Genomic DNA, 16,834 nt, shown 5'->3' with positions numbered 1-16,834 from the left:
TGGTACAGCATAATGTTTATAACTAACCTTTCTGGGCTCAGGCACAACAAGTCGCTTCACTCTCAGGGTGATACTATTGCTGTCACCATTAATGTTGCTTGTTGAGAATAACTTTGCTGCTTGTTGGCCAGAGTTCAAATATGTTCCATTAACAGCTAAAAGTATGTCATTCTTTCTGAGACCAGCTGTGTGGGCTGGAGAATTCTGCTGTACTGATTCTACCATCTGTAATGAAAATAATGATGGATGACTCACACCTATGTCAGTTATTGCAATAATGAATGAAAAAAAATAATTCAATTGCATCTACTGTATATACAAGGTACAAGAGCAGAGAAGAAAGAGTAGACAACAGTTATGATTTTGTTTTGGGGAGGTAAGAATATGAGAGGAAGTGCACAGGATACAAGATCAATGAGTGATTTCACCAATGATTCATCTTATCTCATCATAGTAATATCGTACACAGCTAATGGTATGGGTATAACTATGAGAATTTGAAGAGGTTGGGGATAAAGGAGTTTATGGCTTATGTAGCTGAAATTATTATAAACTGGGATAAACTACTCCAAATCTGACCACTGAAAAGAATACCAATGTATTGTAAGATTAACTAATATTGGGATAATTTTTCTACTGTACTGTATATGCCAAATGAAGACTGTGCTCCTGAAATAACATGAACTGACCCAAACATTAGCTGAAATAGTTAACTTGACTGGTGACTGATTTCTAACAAAAATGCAGGCGAATTAGACAAGAAGAAGAATCCAGCTCACAAGTTGTATATTGGTATTCAATGTATGAAACAGGATTATTATACAGACCTAAATTAAAAACAGAGGATCACTAACAAGTATAACTCACCTGTGTGCCCTCGTCTGAATTGCGCAACAAAATACCGGCTGATGACCCCTGGGGACGTTTGAGGGTTATGTCCTGGATTGCCCACATCCCTGATGGCTTTTCCACAGCACACACAATAGGAACTTCACTCAGTATCACAGTGCAGTACATCACCTCATGGACTAGGGCAGCCTACAAGGTAGTCAGTGTACCAACATTTTAATATGTTATTTCAATGCATGTGTATTTCAATTGCATTTTGTAGTAATAGTCATTGAAAGGTAAATTCACTGTTAACTATAGTGATATCGTAGATTAGTATTTTTCATCAGTTTTCTGTATATGAATTATAGTGGAAAAATAGATGTCCTGAAACAAAACTAATAAAAGAAGAAACCTTTGAAAAACATTATTCCATAAAGCCTAACCAATTTAAATATGCTGTACTATAATAATATTGTCATAAAAATAAAACACTGTAGAAAGTTAAATTACTGCACCTGCAGTCTCGTGCACTTCACAATACTGCCAGTCAATCTTCCTGAGGGGACGGAACAACCTTCTTCGTTGATTGGTTGAGTTAGCCTCTTGATGAGTGGTGGACCTCGAAACTTGAAATATGGCAGGGTGTGCTTGCGTTTCAGTATTCCTCTAAGTTGAGAGATGATGATTGAGTTGAAACGTGGAATGTGAAGACCAAGGCTTGAATAAACCTCAAATTCCACCTTCAAAGAAGATAACCAATAAATTGTAATTAAATTCTTTTGTTACTTGAGTGTATGTACAAGAATTGGAAGTCAATATTCTTTAGTAAGATTATAGAGAGTAAAAAAAAGTGAAAAATGAAAGTGGGACCCATAGGCATGACTGACTGTTAAGGACATTGTATACTAAGCCTCAGGTATACTAGGAGGCATCATGGCCGGTATTGTACTCAACCACATTCACTTCCCCAAGTTGTAAAGTTAGGTATTCACTAACAGCTGGGTGAATTGGAAGTGCCTGGGTATTGAACCACCAGCTGACGGAAGAGAAGGTGAGCACTGTAACCACTCGACTGTAATTTGCTAAGCTCATCAAGGATTTAAAAAAATGACTTACAAATATCACCACTTTCAATAGCATCCATCAAATGATGGCTGCTACTTTGTCAGCAGATTTATGTGTAGCAATATGTACAAAAGAAAAAATCAATATTAGAAGAATTCCAAAAAACATTGCTCTTAAGATAAGCACCAGCTCTTTTGAAGGTCAATATAGATTTTACTGTACAGTACTAAACTTTACTTATCACAGCCACTGAACCCAAGTTTAAAGTAAGCCACTGGTCTGCAAAGCTGGTCAGGTCACTACCCTGTTGCTTCTTAGGGAACATAATCTTGTCATATTCAATTGTAGCTAAATAGTAATGAACATATAATGAATCCTGGAACTAGAGGACAAATATGACAAATATTAGATATAAATACAAATGTAAAAATTAATAAAAAATTAATTTTACCTGAGGTTCCTCATAAAAGGAGAAGCTCCAGTGGGTGAAGGGGTGCCTAGAAAACTGTAGTCGACCATTACCAGAAAGATGAACAACTGTCCATGAAAAATGGCCTCTCTTAGTGATGACAATGATTAATCAAGTGCTATAAAGACAAATGGTAACTTACAGCAGTCATATAAATTCACACATTAATACAGCATTTCCATGAATTCTGCATTATACCAAAAGTGTTTCCATAACCAAAGAAACATGTAAGACTTTCCTTATACAGGTATAGTACAAGCATCCTCAAGTGATGGAGGGGTTGCATTACTCAAAATTTTTTTTTTTTTTTTTTAAGGGGATTAGCCCACCTGGGCACAGGTCACTGACCCACATCGGGGCCTGGGGGGCGAAAATTTAATAATAATAATAATAATTCATAGTAAATAAAATTTATAATAAAAAGTAAAATAAAATATTAATGGTAATAATAATAATAACAACACTGTGATAATAATAAATACAAAGAAATGCAAGAATGAAAAAAAAATCAACAGTGAGAAATGCTATATATGTATGTTGTTTTGTCATGAAATAGAAACAACTGAGACCCTACAATTGTATGTAAATGAGGCAGAAAGTTGACTTTAATTCAAAACCTTTATTCCCACTGACTGCCAACTTATAATTGGATCTGCACTTCACTAACACTACGATTAAAAAATCCCTGGATCAAGGAAGATTAATTGATCAGTACACAGTGCAGTACAGTACATCAGTAAGATACAAACTGAGAAAAATTTTGAGGGACACCATCATCTAACACCTAACCAAGCATTGTGGTATCAATGCATCACATCATGGTTCATGTAAAGAACATTTTGCCTGAGAAGCTTACATTACTTTTTTACTTTTATTCCCTTCCCCACTGATCGGCTTGTTATGCACTGTTGGCAAGTACTGGGTATGTACTGGCTCCAGAATGTATTTGTACCTGCACCAGTGTTGGTCTAGTCTGGTTTTGAAAGAGTTCACACTCAGTGCTGTCACAAAACTCTAGCAGATTGTTCCAAGAGTTTACAATTCTCGAAACAGTAATAGACAACCAGTACGCGGACCAAGGATTATCAGCGGATGTGTTGTACTGTATACATAGATTTCTGTTTGGTCAAAAGCAACAGTACTGGCACATAGATTTTTTATTTATTTCTGAATATAATGGTAGTACCTAAGCCAATGTATTTATAAATAAATCTAAAAACTACAAGAAGTCTGACACTTGAAAAACCCAATTATTTTCTTATTGATATATAATTAATTAACCCTCTTTAAATCATATCATACATGACGTACAGAAAAAAGCTAAAGTAGTAGAGTATTGTTAGGGAATACTGTAGTTAAAGAAAAGTTACAAACCTTTTATCTTAACCATGGCAGCCTTAGAGAACCTTGAGGATGCATCAACAGCCAACTGGATCCCTCCATTGTACTCCACTTCTGCCATGATATCAATTTGTTCCAGAGTTGCAGTATCAGGGTTAAGATTTACATGTTTAGCTGTGACCGCTCGAATAACTGGGAAGTTTGTTCCAAGATTCAAGTCTCGAATCTGAAATTTTAGTATAAATAGTGATTTTACCTTTCTGTATTCTATCTTCTCTCTTCTCCCAATATCGTGTGAGGTAGATCAAATGGAAAAGAAATCTCAAAGAAAGGCAAGGGAGGATTTGATATGGGAGACTTGTGCAAGACAAGTGTATTAAGTGATAGGATAGGGCACTGATAATATATCCTCAACTTGCATATGTTGTACTGCATACAAAATGAATCCTTAACCTGAATTCCTTTTTGTACACTAATTATATTATTGACACGATATAAATGACAATTTGGACAAACAATGAGTGTATGATTTACGATTTTTTTTTGTAATGATTCAATCTACTTTTAATGCAAATACCTGTACAGTATCACACAGTTCTTTCTCCTAACCATATTTTTTATGCTACAATATCTGGTCTGTTCATCATCCATTTGCCAAAAGAAGGAGGCTATGAGAATGGAATACAAAAGCCTTGAAGGTCAAAGGTTGCAATATGGAAATCTTCTCTTGAGAATCTTAGTATGGTATAGAGGGGTTTAGTTAACCCAAGAAATTATCATCCATAAATTTTGTACAGATCATTCAATGTTGGTGTTTCACAGTAGAGTATTCTATCAGGTTACTTTACCAAACTGTACTGACTAATGTATAGATTTTTTGACTGACAAAAAAATTTCAGCCCATTATACGCAGTCTATTGTACAGTATAGGCAATTGTACACTAGGTTTTTTTTTTTTTTTTTTTTGAGGGGGGTACACATGGAGGCACAACACGGCTGGCACTGTACTCAAGAAATTTCACTTTTCCTATCAGTAAAGTAACATGCTCATTCACAGATGAAGATTACAGAAAAAATACAGTGATTGAATGTCTGCCTGTAGAGTACTGTACCTTGCTGACAGAATCTGAACATATGTATACAGATTGTGGTACAAATGTGAAACAGGTTTTGCTCAAATTATTCAAGTACACTGTTAGTAAAGGCAAGCAAAAGTACATATTTAAAATACACCCTCATTTAACCCTTTCACTATGAAGATGCCACTTTTAATATTTTATTTGGGTAATGCCAGATGATTTTATTCATCACAGAGGAGACCCCTGTACATTAGGGGTTAATCAAATTATCAAATAAAAAATGCCCATTTCACCATTTGTCCATTGAAAGAGTACGGTACTAACCTTAACTGTCACTCACCAATTCTATTATCCCGCAGAAGTGAGTTTTTCTTACCTGCATGTTATGGATGAACTTAGAGAGAGCTTTATGTTTCAACAGATCATTAAACTCTAGAGTAAGAATGTTTGTGAGCCATCGCATGATTCCAGCTTCATGACGCTTTTCCTGAGGATTAACAAACATGTTTTAATTAATACGCATAAGACATTTAAAAAGAAAATCACACTAGACAGAAGTCATATATTATTCTACAGTGAGTAAAATGGGAAGATTTATCTTACTTGGAAAAAGAACTGGAGTATCAAGTTGAGCGCAAGGCAGGTCTCTCGACGGCGGAACCCATCTCCCTGCTTTAGCTTGTCCACCAGTTCCTCAGGCAAGCTGGTGTCTGTTACAGTTGGCTTCTTGGCTTCTGGTTCTGGCAGCTTTTGTGTCATTATCCACCACCATGCTGATACCACTATGCTCATAGCACCCGCAGCAAATACAAAAATATTCCACAGTAGAATACCAAGCATTCTGATGACAGCTGATGGCCAGACTTAATTTTACGTAGTTACTGTTCTCTCTTGGATCCACTGATATTCATTCTCACTGAAAATATATCACTTGGTCATAATTCAGTGGTATAGTAAGTCAACCTGTGCAATATGTGAATCACTGGTCATGAGTCATACTCCTTTATTAGTGAGCAACATTAAAACCATGAAATTTAATTCCGTTATTCACAAAATGAAGACACATTACTCTCCAACAGCAAGCTAGTTTACCCAGGAACACGTGTGAACACCCAACACCAACAAGCTCTTTGCATGTCTAGCTTATGTCAATATCAAAGAGTATGGTAAAAAATATGCCTGATATCTCATAACCCTCTTAATTACTCTACTTAATTATTTTTTACCACTTATACATGGAAATTAATGTTATAACCTATACAACTCACTTAAAAAATACAATGTGAACAGTTTCTCACCTCATTAATCATTCACACACACACAGCGTCGGGTCAGAGACGGTCCGCCATCCTCACAGCTGACGTGCAGACGATGACCACCACGAGTTGCTCTCCTCGCCGACAGGTGGCACCACCAACCTGAACGATACATTAACACAACTAATGACACTTGATGCATATTGTTTCGCATCAAAGATTTATTTATAAAATCATATATAAATATATAAAATATAAAGGCAAGTGTTTGCTGTATTTTAGCCAGAGTGTCTTTCGGGTTCAGACAAGCTATTCAGTATTAAATGAAATTTAATTTAATTTATTTAAACAGAATTATCTGTTGTATACAACCCAGTAAACAAATGCTCGAGTGTTCGGATAGTGTTGACTGTGGCATCGTCTGAAGTATTGATACTGGCTATAAGATAACAACTAAAATGTATTCATCGTAGCTTCTAAGTGATCATATTCCAAATGTAAATGTTAGAATTATTCCATAATAACAAATCCAGGACGACTCCACTGGCATTATATAGACATGATCGATGGGAGTCAGTCGTGACTATATCCTAAGCCACAGCTGGAGAAGTTGATAATATTGTTCAATGTGTCATTAATTATTTGTTTGGCCACCCATCACCTTACTAGCCATTAGGTCCGGTTGATCTGTTCTTTTCTATGAACATTACTGTCCAGAGTTAGTACGAGAGGAAAGCCTTCTTACATGTCCTGGCCCGAGCTGGGGATTGAGTAGGGGTTTACCAAGACTTGAGTTTTGCTGCCTGAGTCATTTGTAAAGTTACTCTTAAGCCAGGTTCGCCTAGGGATTGATTTAATATAAAGAATGCCAAATACCCAAAGTCATAAAACATAAAACCAAGCAAGTGGTGAAAAGGATAAAAGTAAAATTAAAAGTTTTGTAACTAGAAGATATCATACGAGTCTCCACCCGTGGCTTAGGACAAAGGAGAGTACAGTACGTGTGAGGAACAAGGAAGCCTCTGCCATGGTGTCACCTTTGGGGACATGCAAACAACTACTCTGGCGGCTCATAAACCTCTCATTGAGGAATTAATGTCATTCGCCATTTCTACAAAAGATTATGTAGTTGTATCATTCATCACCCCCAAGCTCAGTATTTGGATCCACCTGTGAGTAGTTATATTTTTGACCTTGATAAATATTCTTTGGGCTTTTCATTATAAGGTAATATTTTGGTTTTCTTGTCCACCTAAAGCATAAGTTTGATGGATTGGTAAAAAATCGTTTTTATCCCAATTTCCCATATTGGTGTTTTTTAATTGACCTAACCTAACCTAAAAAAAGAATCCTAGTGATAATGGCAGAAAATCTGAAATACATATTGGGATGAAAACGATTATTAACCGGTGGGATTTTGTAAAGAAAAATTCCTTATTTTAATAATTGGTCAGATCATGAAAATATTAAAAAACCCAATAATTAAAACTTTAAAATGTTTGTACAGCTTTCATGGTTGTTTTCCGTAATACAGCATACAGTACTGTATAGGTACTGTAGGTACTATATTTGTCTGAAATTTTGTTGAAAATCTTTGTTCTTAGGATAAACATTACAGGTAAAGTTTTATCCCAAGTGGCTAACAAGCAGATCAGTGGCAAAGAGGATAAAAGTAAACAATAAAAGTATCACCAATATTTAGCGCAGTTACATCCTTCGAGTAGCATTGCCTTTTTGCAGCATTGGTTTCAGATAATATCATCTGGCACTTAAAGGAGTTTGGCATAGTTGGATAATTGGAACTGTATCTATGTTGTATTCCCATTATAAAACTGTAAATTTTTCAGTCTGATTCCTTGTACCTAGTGTAGTTCATAGTAGTTTAAGAGTCCTTGATGAAACATGTCCCCAAATAATTGTGTTTGTGCAGTTTTATTATCTACAAGTAAATGAGACACTCTTGAGTACTGTACAATACAGTTCCTTAATTAAGATATTTTTTCCAGCTGTAACTTCTTCATCATGTTTCACAATGGCGGGGATATGTACACCATCCTCCCAACCACCATCAAGCCTCGTAGGCTCCAGCCAGGAAAGCGTACTGTACTGGTTTCAATTCTGTTGTCGTTATTGCTGTTGATATCACAAGTTATGCGAGCCTTGCAGCTAGACCAACCTCCAAGACTAACCAATGTCAATGTCATGCAGGTAGGTTATTAACAATACAATACAGTTTAGTACTGTACTTATGACATCATTTCTAGGGACATCTGTTTTTGACAGATGTGACTTAATAATGAAACAATAATAAATGGGAGACATTAAGCAGGGTACATGTCACTGTGTATGTACAGTAGAAAGTTTCATAACACTGTACATCTATAGCTTCACAAAGATGTTTCAGAAGCCATCATCTTATTTTTTGGATAAATGTCTGAAAAGGAGGTCTCAAAGCTTTAGGAATAAAGTTGAAAGTCTTGATTTTGTTTTCATACTGCGATTGCTATTTTTATTACAGTACATGTGTCTGTCATCAGGGATATTTACCACCAGTTTCATGAATGTTAGGTTGTTGTTTGGCAGCAGAGTTTTTAACAGTTATTTGGCTCATACACTACTGTACAGTGTTTGGGTATCATTGAAAAGGACATTAAAATTAAAAGAATCTCATGTTAACTCTTATGATGGATTCTGTAAGGGACATATGGATGGTATTTAATCCTGACATGAATATTTAAAGCCAAACCTATTCTAGTTTAGTCAGTCATATGAGTATGAGTTATTGTATGCAATCAGTAAAAGTTGTAACATTCTCAATATTGCACTGTACTGGTAATATTTTAAATAAAGTCAATATAACAAGTTTCAGTGGAATGTAGGTTCAAAATAATCAAAAATTTTTCTGCAATGTCTTAATTTTCAGTCACTAGGAAGTCTCAACGAGGAACCCGATGTACCGACATGTATTAAAACACATCTGGGAAAATCTTTTCGCCACCTGGGCTCCCATTCCACCTCATGTCGTCACCTTCCTCCACCACGTGGACTGTGTTCACTTGTGCAAAATTTGTTCTTTAGCAGCAAACCCCAGGGCTGCAACCATCAAACAAAAGTCACTTTTTGTGTCTCGGTAAGTAACCTTTATGTTAAAACATCGGCTGTAGATTGGTTTTCTTTCTTTACTATTAGGAAAGAGAAAGGTAGAAAAAATGTTGGTCACACTGTCTCCTTGTGTATGGAAACTTATTTTTCATTGTGATGTATTTACTGTGCCTCTAATTGGCTGTCAGGCTTACAAAACCCACTTTCACATTTTCTCTACTACCTTGATGGTAGTTCTTTGTGTGGAGACAATTTATGTTACCTTAGTACCAATTTCTTATACTGTATGAGAAGTCTTTATCTTCTTTAGAGCCAGTTCTACATGACAATATTCTTGGAATGCCAATTCTATGTATAAAAAAGCCTTGTATCACAGTAATTAATAGACACCAACTACTTTAACGTCTCTATTTCCAGATATACAGTATACAGTACATAATTTCAAGTTGTTTTGCTAATAAAAAAATTGTGGTTTGCAGAAGGAGTTTAGGTAAACAATAACTATTTTCTTATTAATTGCTGTTAATTAATTTTAAGAGTGATATATTCCTCTGGATTTGCTGCTCCAAAAAAGTTTTGATTTTTAGATTCGTCTTATTTGCTCTAATCTAGACTCTTGTTTATTTTCTAAAAGTGTGCTGCAGAGAACCACTGATAGCGTTGGATTTAGGTGTCTAGACTCCACTTCTGTATAAATTGAGTCTAAAATAGGTACTTTTGTCTAAGGCTTGTTGCACTTGATACTCATGATGGCTGTGACCAATTGTATGGCCCAATCTGAGATAAACCATTAGGATTGGTGCCCACTTCTAGTGAGACTTGGAACTAGTGAACCTCACTCCTAAAGGGCCCTATGTTAGTTAGGTTGGTTTGGTCCTTAGCTGGACTGGGGCTCATTTGATATACAATTGTTCACTCTATATAAGGCGGTTATTGTAAGGCGTTTTCGATGCACGGAATAGCTAACGTGTTAGCTATTCTATATGCACAAACGCTGCTTTTGACTTGTGCGCATGACACTTGAGCTGACGCCTCGATGAGGCGTTAGCCTTTCGCAGCGACCAAGCAGCACAAATAGCTAACAACCAATCAGTGATTTCTCCCGGTAAAAATAACACGGACCATGGCCGCTTATGGAGAATATTTTGATTAATATTGAAGAGTTGGAGGCATTTAAGGCAATAAAAAACTGTGATATATAATAATAACAATAATACTATATACGGTAGTATATTGGATAGGACCTAAAACAAAGTGTATGGCGTGAAAGACTTGGAAAGGATTGCGCCTAGTTGAATCCTGTTTAGGCTCCGCCCTTTTTACGTGGGTGCTGTCCGATTTCATTAGCATTTGGTGACTTAAGTGTAACAATATTGATAATTACTCAAAAATGATTAAAACCATAATATCATTACTCATAAGATACTTTAAATAAGGGGTGAAGAAGTTGATTAAAGTTCTGTAAATGCAAAAATTAAAACTTAAAACAAACCTGAAATTCGTCTTACTACGTGTGTATGTATGCGAACAGCTGCAGCGAGAAGAGAGCGTACGTAATGTGGTTTAAAGCTCCCACCCCGGACTTCCTGAGTCGTAGACCACCCAACCTTTACAACGGGTCCGATCTTTTTTTGTTATTCTTATTTATTGTTGATTGATTGACTTTTTTCCTTTTTTGCCTTTTTTCCCATAATTTTCAATATATTTTCTTCACTATTTCTTTCCATATTGTGTCCAAATAACAGTTCTCCTAATTTTATTGTTTTCTGAAGACTGTGTTGTACAACAGTTATTCCCAAGAAGCAGTACAATGTCGTATTTTTTAATGAAAGTCTGGGAAAGCTAACGCATTAGCTATTCAGTGTCACTCCGGGAAAGCTAACGCATTAGCTATTCAGTGCTTTTTAAAACACCTTACAATAAATGCTTATACAGTAGTTAGGAGAAAATAAATTCTCCTGAATACACTGAGAGAAAATTTATGCCATATTTATTCCTGTGATTATGTTTAGTATTATTTTGCCTTTTTTTTAGACAAATTTAAGAAAATTATGAATAGGAAAAAAATACTTATACAATGCTTTTAATTTCAGGAGTCAGGAAGTATATCCTGCAAGTCCCCACCACAGTGTGCAAATTTAAATCATTACATAGGTGCTTTTAGTGAAGAGGAAGCGAAGATTAAGTGGACACAAATTGTGCAGAATAAATTGAAAAGGAGAGTTGAATCCCATATTAACCAAGAAAAATACTTTGGCTTTATTTTCATAAAATGTTCGAACACTTCTGAACAATTAAAAGACTTGGGACAACCTCAATATGATGAAAACTCTGCTAATGATTATTTTGAGTCATATACCCAACTTTTTCTTTATCCAAGGAAGTTTAAAAAGTTTACACAAGATCCAAAGGTGAATAGGCCTAATGTGAATATAAATTTAGTGATGATTGATTCCTTATCACGACCTCACTTCTACAGGTCATTACCAAATACAGTTGAATTGTTTGAAGGCCTCTATGAGGGAGCTCACCCCAGAGTGTTTGATTTTCAGTTTTTCCAGGCAGTGAAACAGAGAACTTATGAAAACTTTCAGGCTCTTTTCTCGGGTTATGTAAATTCAACAGAGATTCCTTTTGGCACATATGATATTCCAAGAAATCCATTACCAGTGTCACAACTATTTAGTCTTTATAAGAAAAGTGGCTACAGGACACTCTGGCTTGAGGATTTATGTTGGAACTGGGAATGGGGATTAATCAAGGACTTAAAAGTAATGAATGAGACACTGTATGGTCCAGCTTTGTGGCAAAAATTTAAGAGAGCCCTTGCTGTTGCAAATATTGATGACATTGATCTCACACTTGCTAGCTGTGATATTCTTAATTCTAATGGTAAGAAGGATCCTTTTCATGATCTACCTGCTGTGTGCTTTAATGGTCGACACCATCATGATTATATGTTAGAATATGTCCAGATTTATCAAGAATCTATCCAAAAATCAGGACAGCCTTTTTTAACACTCACTGTCACCGATGTTGCTCATGATGAAACTGGCTTACGGGTACAAACTTTAGATGAGCCTCTTGCTAAGTATTCAAAGTTTGCTGTGGGATTGAAAAACACCATAACCATCCTTTTTTCAGATCATGGAAGCACATATGGTAAGTTTATTCAATCTAGTCCAGAAGCACACGTTGAAACTTTCAATCCATTTTTTTTCATGATTGTTCCAAAAGATGTACAAAATCTTTTAGGAGATGTTCAGATGAGAATTTTAAGAGATAATGAGAGACGATTAGTCAGCATGATTGACGTACATAACATGCTCATGCAGTTATTAGGCGAGAAAAGCAAAGTTGATGACAAAGATTTTGTCGAACGATATGTGACTCCTGGTGGACTACTAAGCAGCATATCACCAACAAGGACTTGCAATGATATCCCTCTCCTGCAGCCAAACTTATGTATATGCCAGAACTTTGAGACATCTGTGGAACCATCTCACATTCACATGGCTCTTGCAGACTTTGGACTTGGAGTTTTAAACAATGAGATTTTAAAGCAACATCGAGAAGAAGGGAGTATTGGGTTTGGGAACTGTAGGCCTCTAAGAGCTATTCACTTGAGGAAGGTTCTTGAAACACATATATCAGTGGAGTTGATCCGCTATAAGCTGGATGTTGTTGTACAGAGTGCGCAAGAAAAAGGTGATGAAAACAATGACTTATTTTTCTTAACACTAGAGGTGGGATCCAAGAAAGCAGCATTGCGTCTTTTATCCTATGAACGCATGAATATGTATTCAGTTTACAATGTTTGTCAGGATAAAAGTGTTGAACTTAAATTATGTATTTGTAATATAAAAAATCAGAATCAGAATGCTGGCCTTCTTAGTTCTTTACTGTTTGGTAACCTTATCCCTGAATTTAACTTTTTTCAGAGGGATGCTAATTTAAATTCCAACATACAAATGATTGATTTCCTTACTGTTCCACTTTTAGGTATAAAGCCCAAAATAGATATTGCTTATCCGAGCCAAAACCCTTGTCTCTTTACGGTCATTCATAACTACAAGTCAGGCATTACCTTGTTAGCTGCAAATTTTTGTTCAGCTTTGCATGAGGTAGAGATAATGATGGAGGTAAACAACCTGAACTTGTCGTGTCCAAAGCACTCTAAATTTTTACTACATTCTGGTGATGTAAAAATGCTTTTTGGTGGTACTGTTGCCAATCCAAAAGTGGCATGGCAGTGGAGTCATGATATTAGAATTTTGTAAAGTAAGAATGAAAATTGAGGAATGCAGTTGCTACTGCAGTCCTAAAATGCAAAAATCACAGGAATAAGTTTTGCATCTGCTGGGTAGTGTCATTATTAAGAGAGTTGTTACATAAATATAGTGTGTAAGTTCAAGAAAGGGACTCCATGTGTTGATCAAGTGTTTACATTAGGTTAGATAAAGAAAAAGCGCTTAGGGAAGGGAAAGAATTTGTTACGAGAGATTCATGATTTGAAAACCATATGATAGAAATGAATGAAAAGAAGAATGGGAGATATTAAAAATATACAGGACAAGTGGGAAATTGTTTAACATTGTTCTGAGTGTCAGAAATAGCTGTTCAGGGCATGCTATGGACATATTGAGAGAATAAGAAATGAAAGGATGGTAAAAAAAAGAAAGAAAAAAAGAGTACACTTCAGAGGAGGATGGTAAGATGGAGGGAGGAACACCTGAGGATGTGAAAGGATCAGGCAAAGAAAGTACTAGAAATCAGGAAATTGCCACCCAGGAAGGAGCAAAACACATGCATAATAAGAAAGCAGAGCAGCAAGTGGTATTCATGGTGATGGTATACTGTAGTATTTAGAATGAGTGAAAGGCAACTAAGTGTAGGTAAAATTGTGAATGATATTGTTCCTAAAAGGGGGTTGTGTGTAGAAGTTTTGGTAAGGGAATCACTCGGAACACTTAACTAAATGAACAGAAGAACTTAAGTGATTCTTGCTGCTGTGGATAGATAGCTGTGTAACAATTTATTATTATTTATAATATTGAATTTGGTTTCTTGATAATTTCAGCAATTTTCTTGGTAAAAATATATGATTAAAATATTGTTAAGGACTGTGAACAAACTGATTGTTTGATATCTTGATAATTTATCAGTTTCCCTGTGTTGGAAAATTGAAGATATTCTGTAGACAAAATCTGTAGATAAATATACAGGGGTATAGACTTAGAATAAAATAAGGGACATATGTGCCAATCTGACATTTTGAGATATCGTCAATTTTCAGGGATTTGTAGCCACATGAGGACTTGGGGAAATTATTTTTCAAGCCTAGCTTCACATGCTTTGAGCATGCTGTGGGTATAAGATGTATAATGTACCAATCAACATAGAATTGAAAATAGACACATGTCATGGGAAATTCTTATCTCAAATTTGAATATTTGGCACTTAGGCCCCTGCTTTAGGCGATGTCTCATTTCTTAAAATTTTTATTAACTTTCTTTCTTAAGAATAATGATATCAATAGACTTATGGATAAAATGTTCTAGTCATCATTTCTGTATCTCCATAACTGCTCAGGATGTTGTTGCTGTTACCAGTACTGTACTATACTACTGTATACTGTACTTTAAGGGTGCATTTCCAGTTATTTTTATGTGAACTCTTACTGTGATATAACTTTAACTTGTAAAAGGCAGATAAGGGATTTTTATATCTAATGAATATTCTAATACCCTGTATATTTATTATCAGTTACTTGAGTCAAATACTTTACTGTTAAACTAAAAAAAAAATCAGATTACAGGTATAATTTGACAAGGGTGACAAAGAATTGGTCATCAGCTATGTTACTGTTGCACACAATGGGAAGTTTGAAGCATGGGTGGGCTGGGGGTGTGGTAAAAATGTTCTTTTATTGCTCACAAAATGCTTTAGTTAAAATTACTCTTGATATTTTGAATGTCAATAATTATGGTACTGCTCTTTCAAATAACTACTGCACTGCTTTTGTAAATATTGTACAGTACTGTGTTTTGTTCTCAATTTCAATTGTAAATATTTTGTTCATATATTACATTAAATATTTGGTGCATATGTACAGTATACCACTGGAAAAACACTGGACAATAGAATTTTTTAGACTTGAATGAGTTGTTTTTTCATTATACAGTAATTCCCATGTAGATGTTTACCAGTTCAGTTACATGGAGTTGTCTGTAATTTTTTGGGCATATTTAGTGCACTCATCATGCAGCATACAGGTATCAAATAATAATAATAAAAAACTGTAACAGGTTTTTAGTTATCTTTATACGATTTTTTACATTAGATAGTACTGTACTGTACTATGCTTTTTACTTTTATCCTCTTCACCACTGATTGGCTCGTTAGCCACTTGGGCGATCGGTCATTTCTCTGTTAAGCACTGTTGGCAAGTACTGCACATACAGTACTGTAGTGTCCAGTACTGTTTTTTGTTTTTATATCTTTCATTCAGGCAAATTTAAAGTGACATGAACTTTTCTGCTATAAACATGTGTTGTGATCTTTAGATAACCTTCATTAAATTCATAAGCACATACAATATTTATGTTTTTTTCCCTCATTTTATTTTAAAGAAAGTTATTGATGTACCTAAGCATGAATGATTTGCCTGCAGAAATAATAATTAATGTACTGTACTAATACAGTACTGTATAATGACAATTAAATACTGTACAGTACAGTGCATGTACAGCTACCACTAATTTTATACTGTACTCAGTGTACAGTGTATGGTAAATGATTTTACAGTATAGTGTTCACAAGAACTTTTGAAATACTTTAAGATGCTTCTACACCTAATCCACCTATACTGTACAGTTCTTTCAATTTGTTTTACATTGAAGGCAACTATTTCTCACGTTGAGAAAACTGCAAATTATGATGGGGTATTGCAAGTTTCATATTTTTATTTGTCTAGAGCTGTTCTTGTTATAAATAATGGACTTCCATCTGTCATCTTCAGCTGACATCCTTTTTGATGCTTGATCTGTTAACAAATAAATGTTTACCTACAAATATATTTAAAGTGGCTGCTACATTATATGGTTTATACAAAATAAGATGAACCAACTTCCTACTGTATTAACCTCACCTAACAATGATGTAATATATATAGTGTCTACAGCGCATGTGTGGAGGGGTGAAGTGGGAGTTTCTTATTGGCTATAGCGATAGGAGTATTTTTAATGGGCAATATGTTTTTGTTTTAGCCAATGAACAATGAGTGGGTGGGTCGGGAGCAGAGATTTGAGTTGGAAGAGCTGTGCCGACATTGTGAAAATGATTAATTAGCATCAATTCAAAGTTACACAAAGAAAAATAGTGAAGCAATTTCTTTTTTTTTAGAAAACACGGTATACTATTACCGAATATAGTTCTTTGTTCAAAGTGTAATAACAGTGTACACTGCCTGAAGAGCAGCATATTTGGCAGTGTCACAATAGTTTTACAGATTAAAGGCAAGATGTGGGGCATGAAGAATGGGGGGTTAGGTAAGGTTGTGTTGGTTGGTTGGTTAGTATTTTATTTATTTGATTTATTCGAAAAAGAAAGGAAATCCGACTTTTTTCGTTATGATTGTTGGGGGATCTAAAAACAAGTGATTTCCGGAGGAAATGGATATCAAATTCGTT

General features: G+C 35.3%; 2 protein-coding genes across 4 annotated transcripts in view; one reads left to right on the top strand and one right to left on the bottom strand.

Annotated features, from left to right (window-relative positions):
- Nucleotides 1-6,206, bottom strand: part of LOC121866049 (PDZ domain-containing protein 8-like) — a 30,108-nt gene extending 23,902 nt beyond the window's left edge. For all 3 annotated transcript variants that reach the window (XM_042365624.1, XM_042365626.1, XM_042365627.1), the window contains exons 1-8: nucleotides 6,084-6,206; nucleotides 5,389-5,701; nucleotides 5,162-5,272; nucleotides 3,740-3,932; nucleotides 2,348-2,433; nucleotides 1,347-1,571; nucleotides 868-1,038; nucleotides 28-225 (exon numbers count right to left, since the gene is read on the bottom strand). In XM_042365624.1, the coding sequence (XP_042221558.1) occupies nucleotides 28-225; nucleotides 868-1,038; nucleotides 1,347-1,571; nucleotides 2,348-2,433; nucleotides 3,740-3,932; nucleotides 5,162-5,272; nucleotides 5,389-5,625 (1,221 nt within the window). In that variant the 5' untranslated portion in view covers nucleotides 5,626-5,701; nucleotides 6,084-6,206. The remainder of the gene's footprint in view (nucleotides 1-27; nucleotides 226-867; nucleotides 1,039-1,346; nucleotides 1,572-2,347; nucleotides 2,434-3,739; nucleotides 3,933-5,161; nucleotides 5,273-5,388; nucleotides 5,702-6,083) is intronic.
- Nucleotides 6,207-6,620: 414 nt separating this feature from the next.
- LOC121866048 lies at nucleotides 6,621-15,741 on the top strand. The gene is made up of 4 exons (XM_042365623.1): nucleotides 6,621-7,213; nucleotides 8,048-8,249; nucleotides 8,965-9,171; nucleotides 11,237-15,741. The coding sequence occupies exons 1-4, from the start codon at nucleotides 7,089-7,091 to the stop codon at nucleotides 13,421-13,423; spliced, it is 2,721 nt and encodes a 906-aa protein (XP_042221557.1). The 5' UTR covers nucleotides 6,621-7,088; the 3' UTR covers nucleotides 13,424-15,741.
- Nucleotides 15,742-16,834: the final 1,093 nt, after the last annotated feature.

The sequence above is a fragment of the Homarus americanus genome, unplaced genomic scaffold (assembly GCF_018991925.1).
Source record: "Homarus americanus isolate GMGI-L3 unplaced genomic scaffold, GMGI_Hamer_2.0 scaffold4854, whole genome shotgun sequence".
Classification (NCBI taxonomy): domain Eukaryota; kingdom Metazoa; phylum Arthropoda; class Malacostraca; order Decapoda; family Nephropidae; genus Homarus; species Homarus americanus.
The sequence above is the reverse complement of the archived record's forward strand: the minus strand, read 5'-3'. Positions and strand labels throughout refer to the sequence as shown.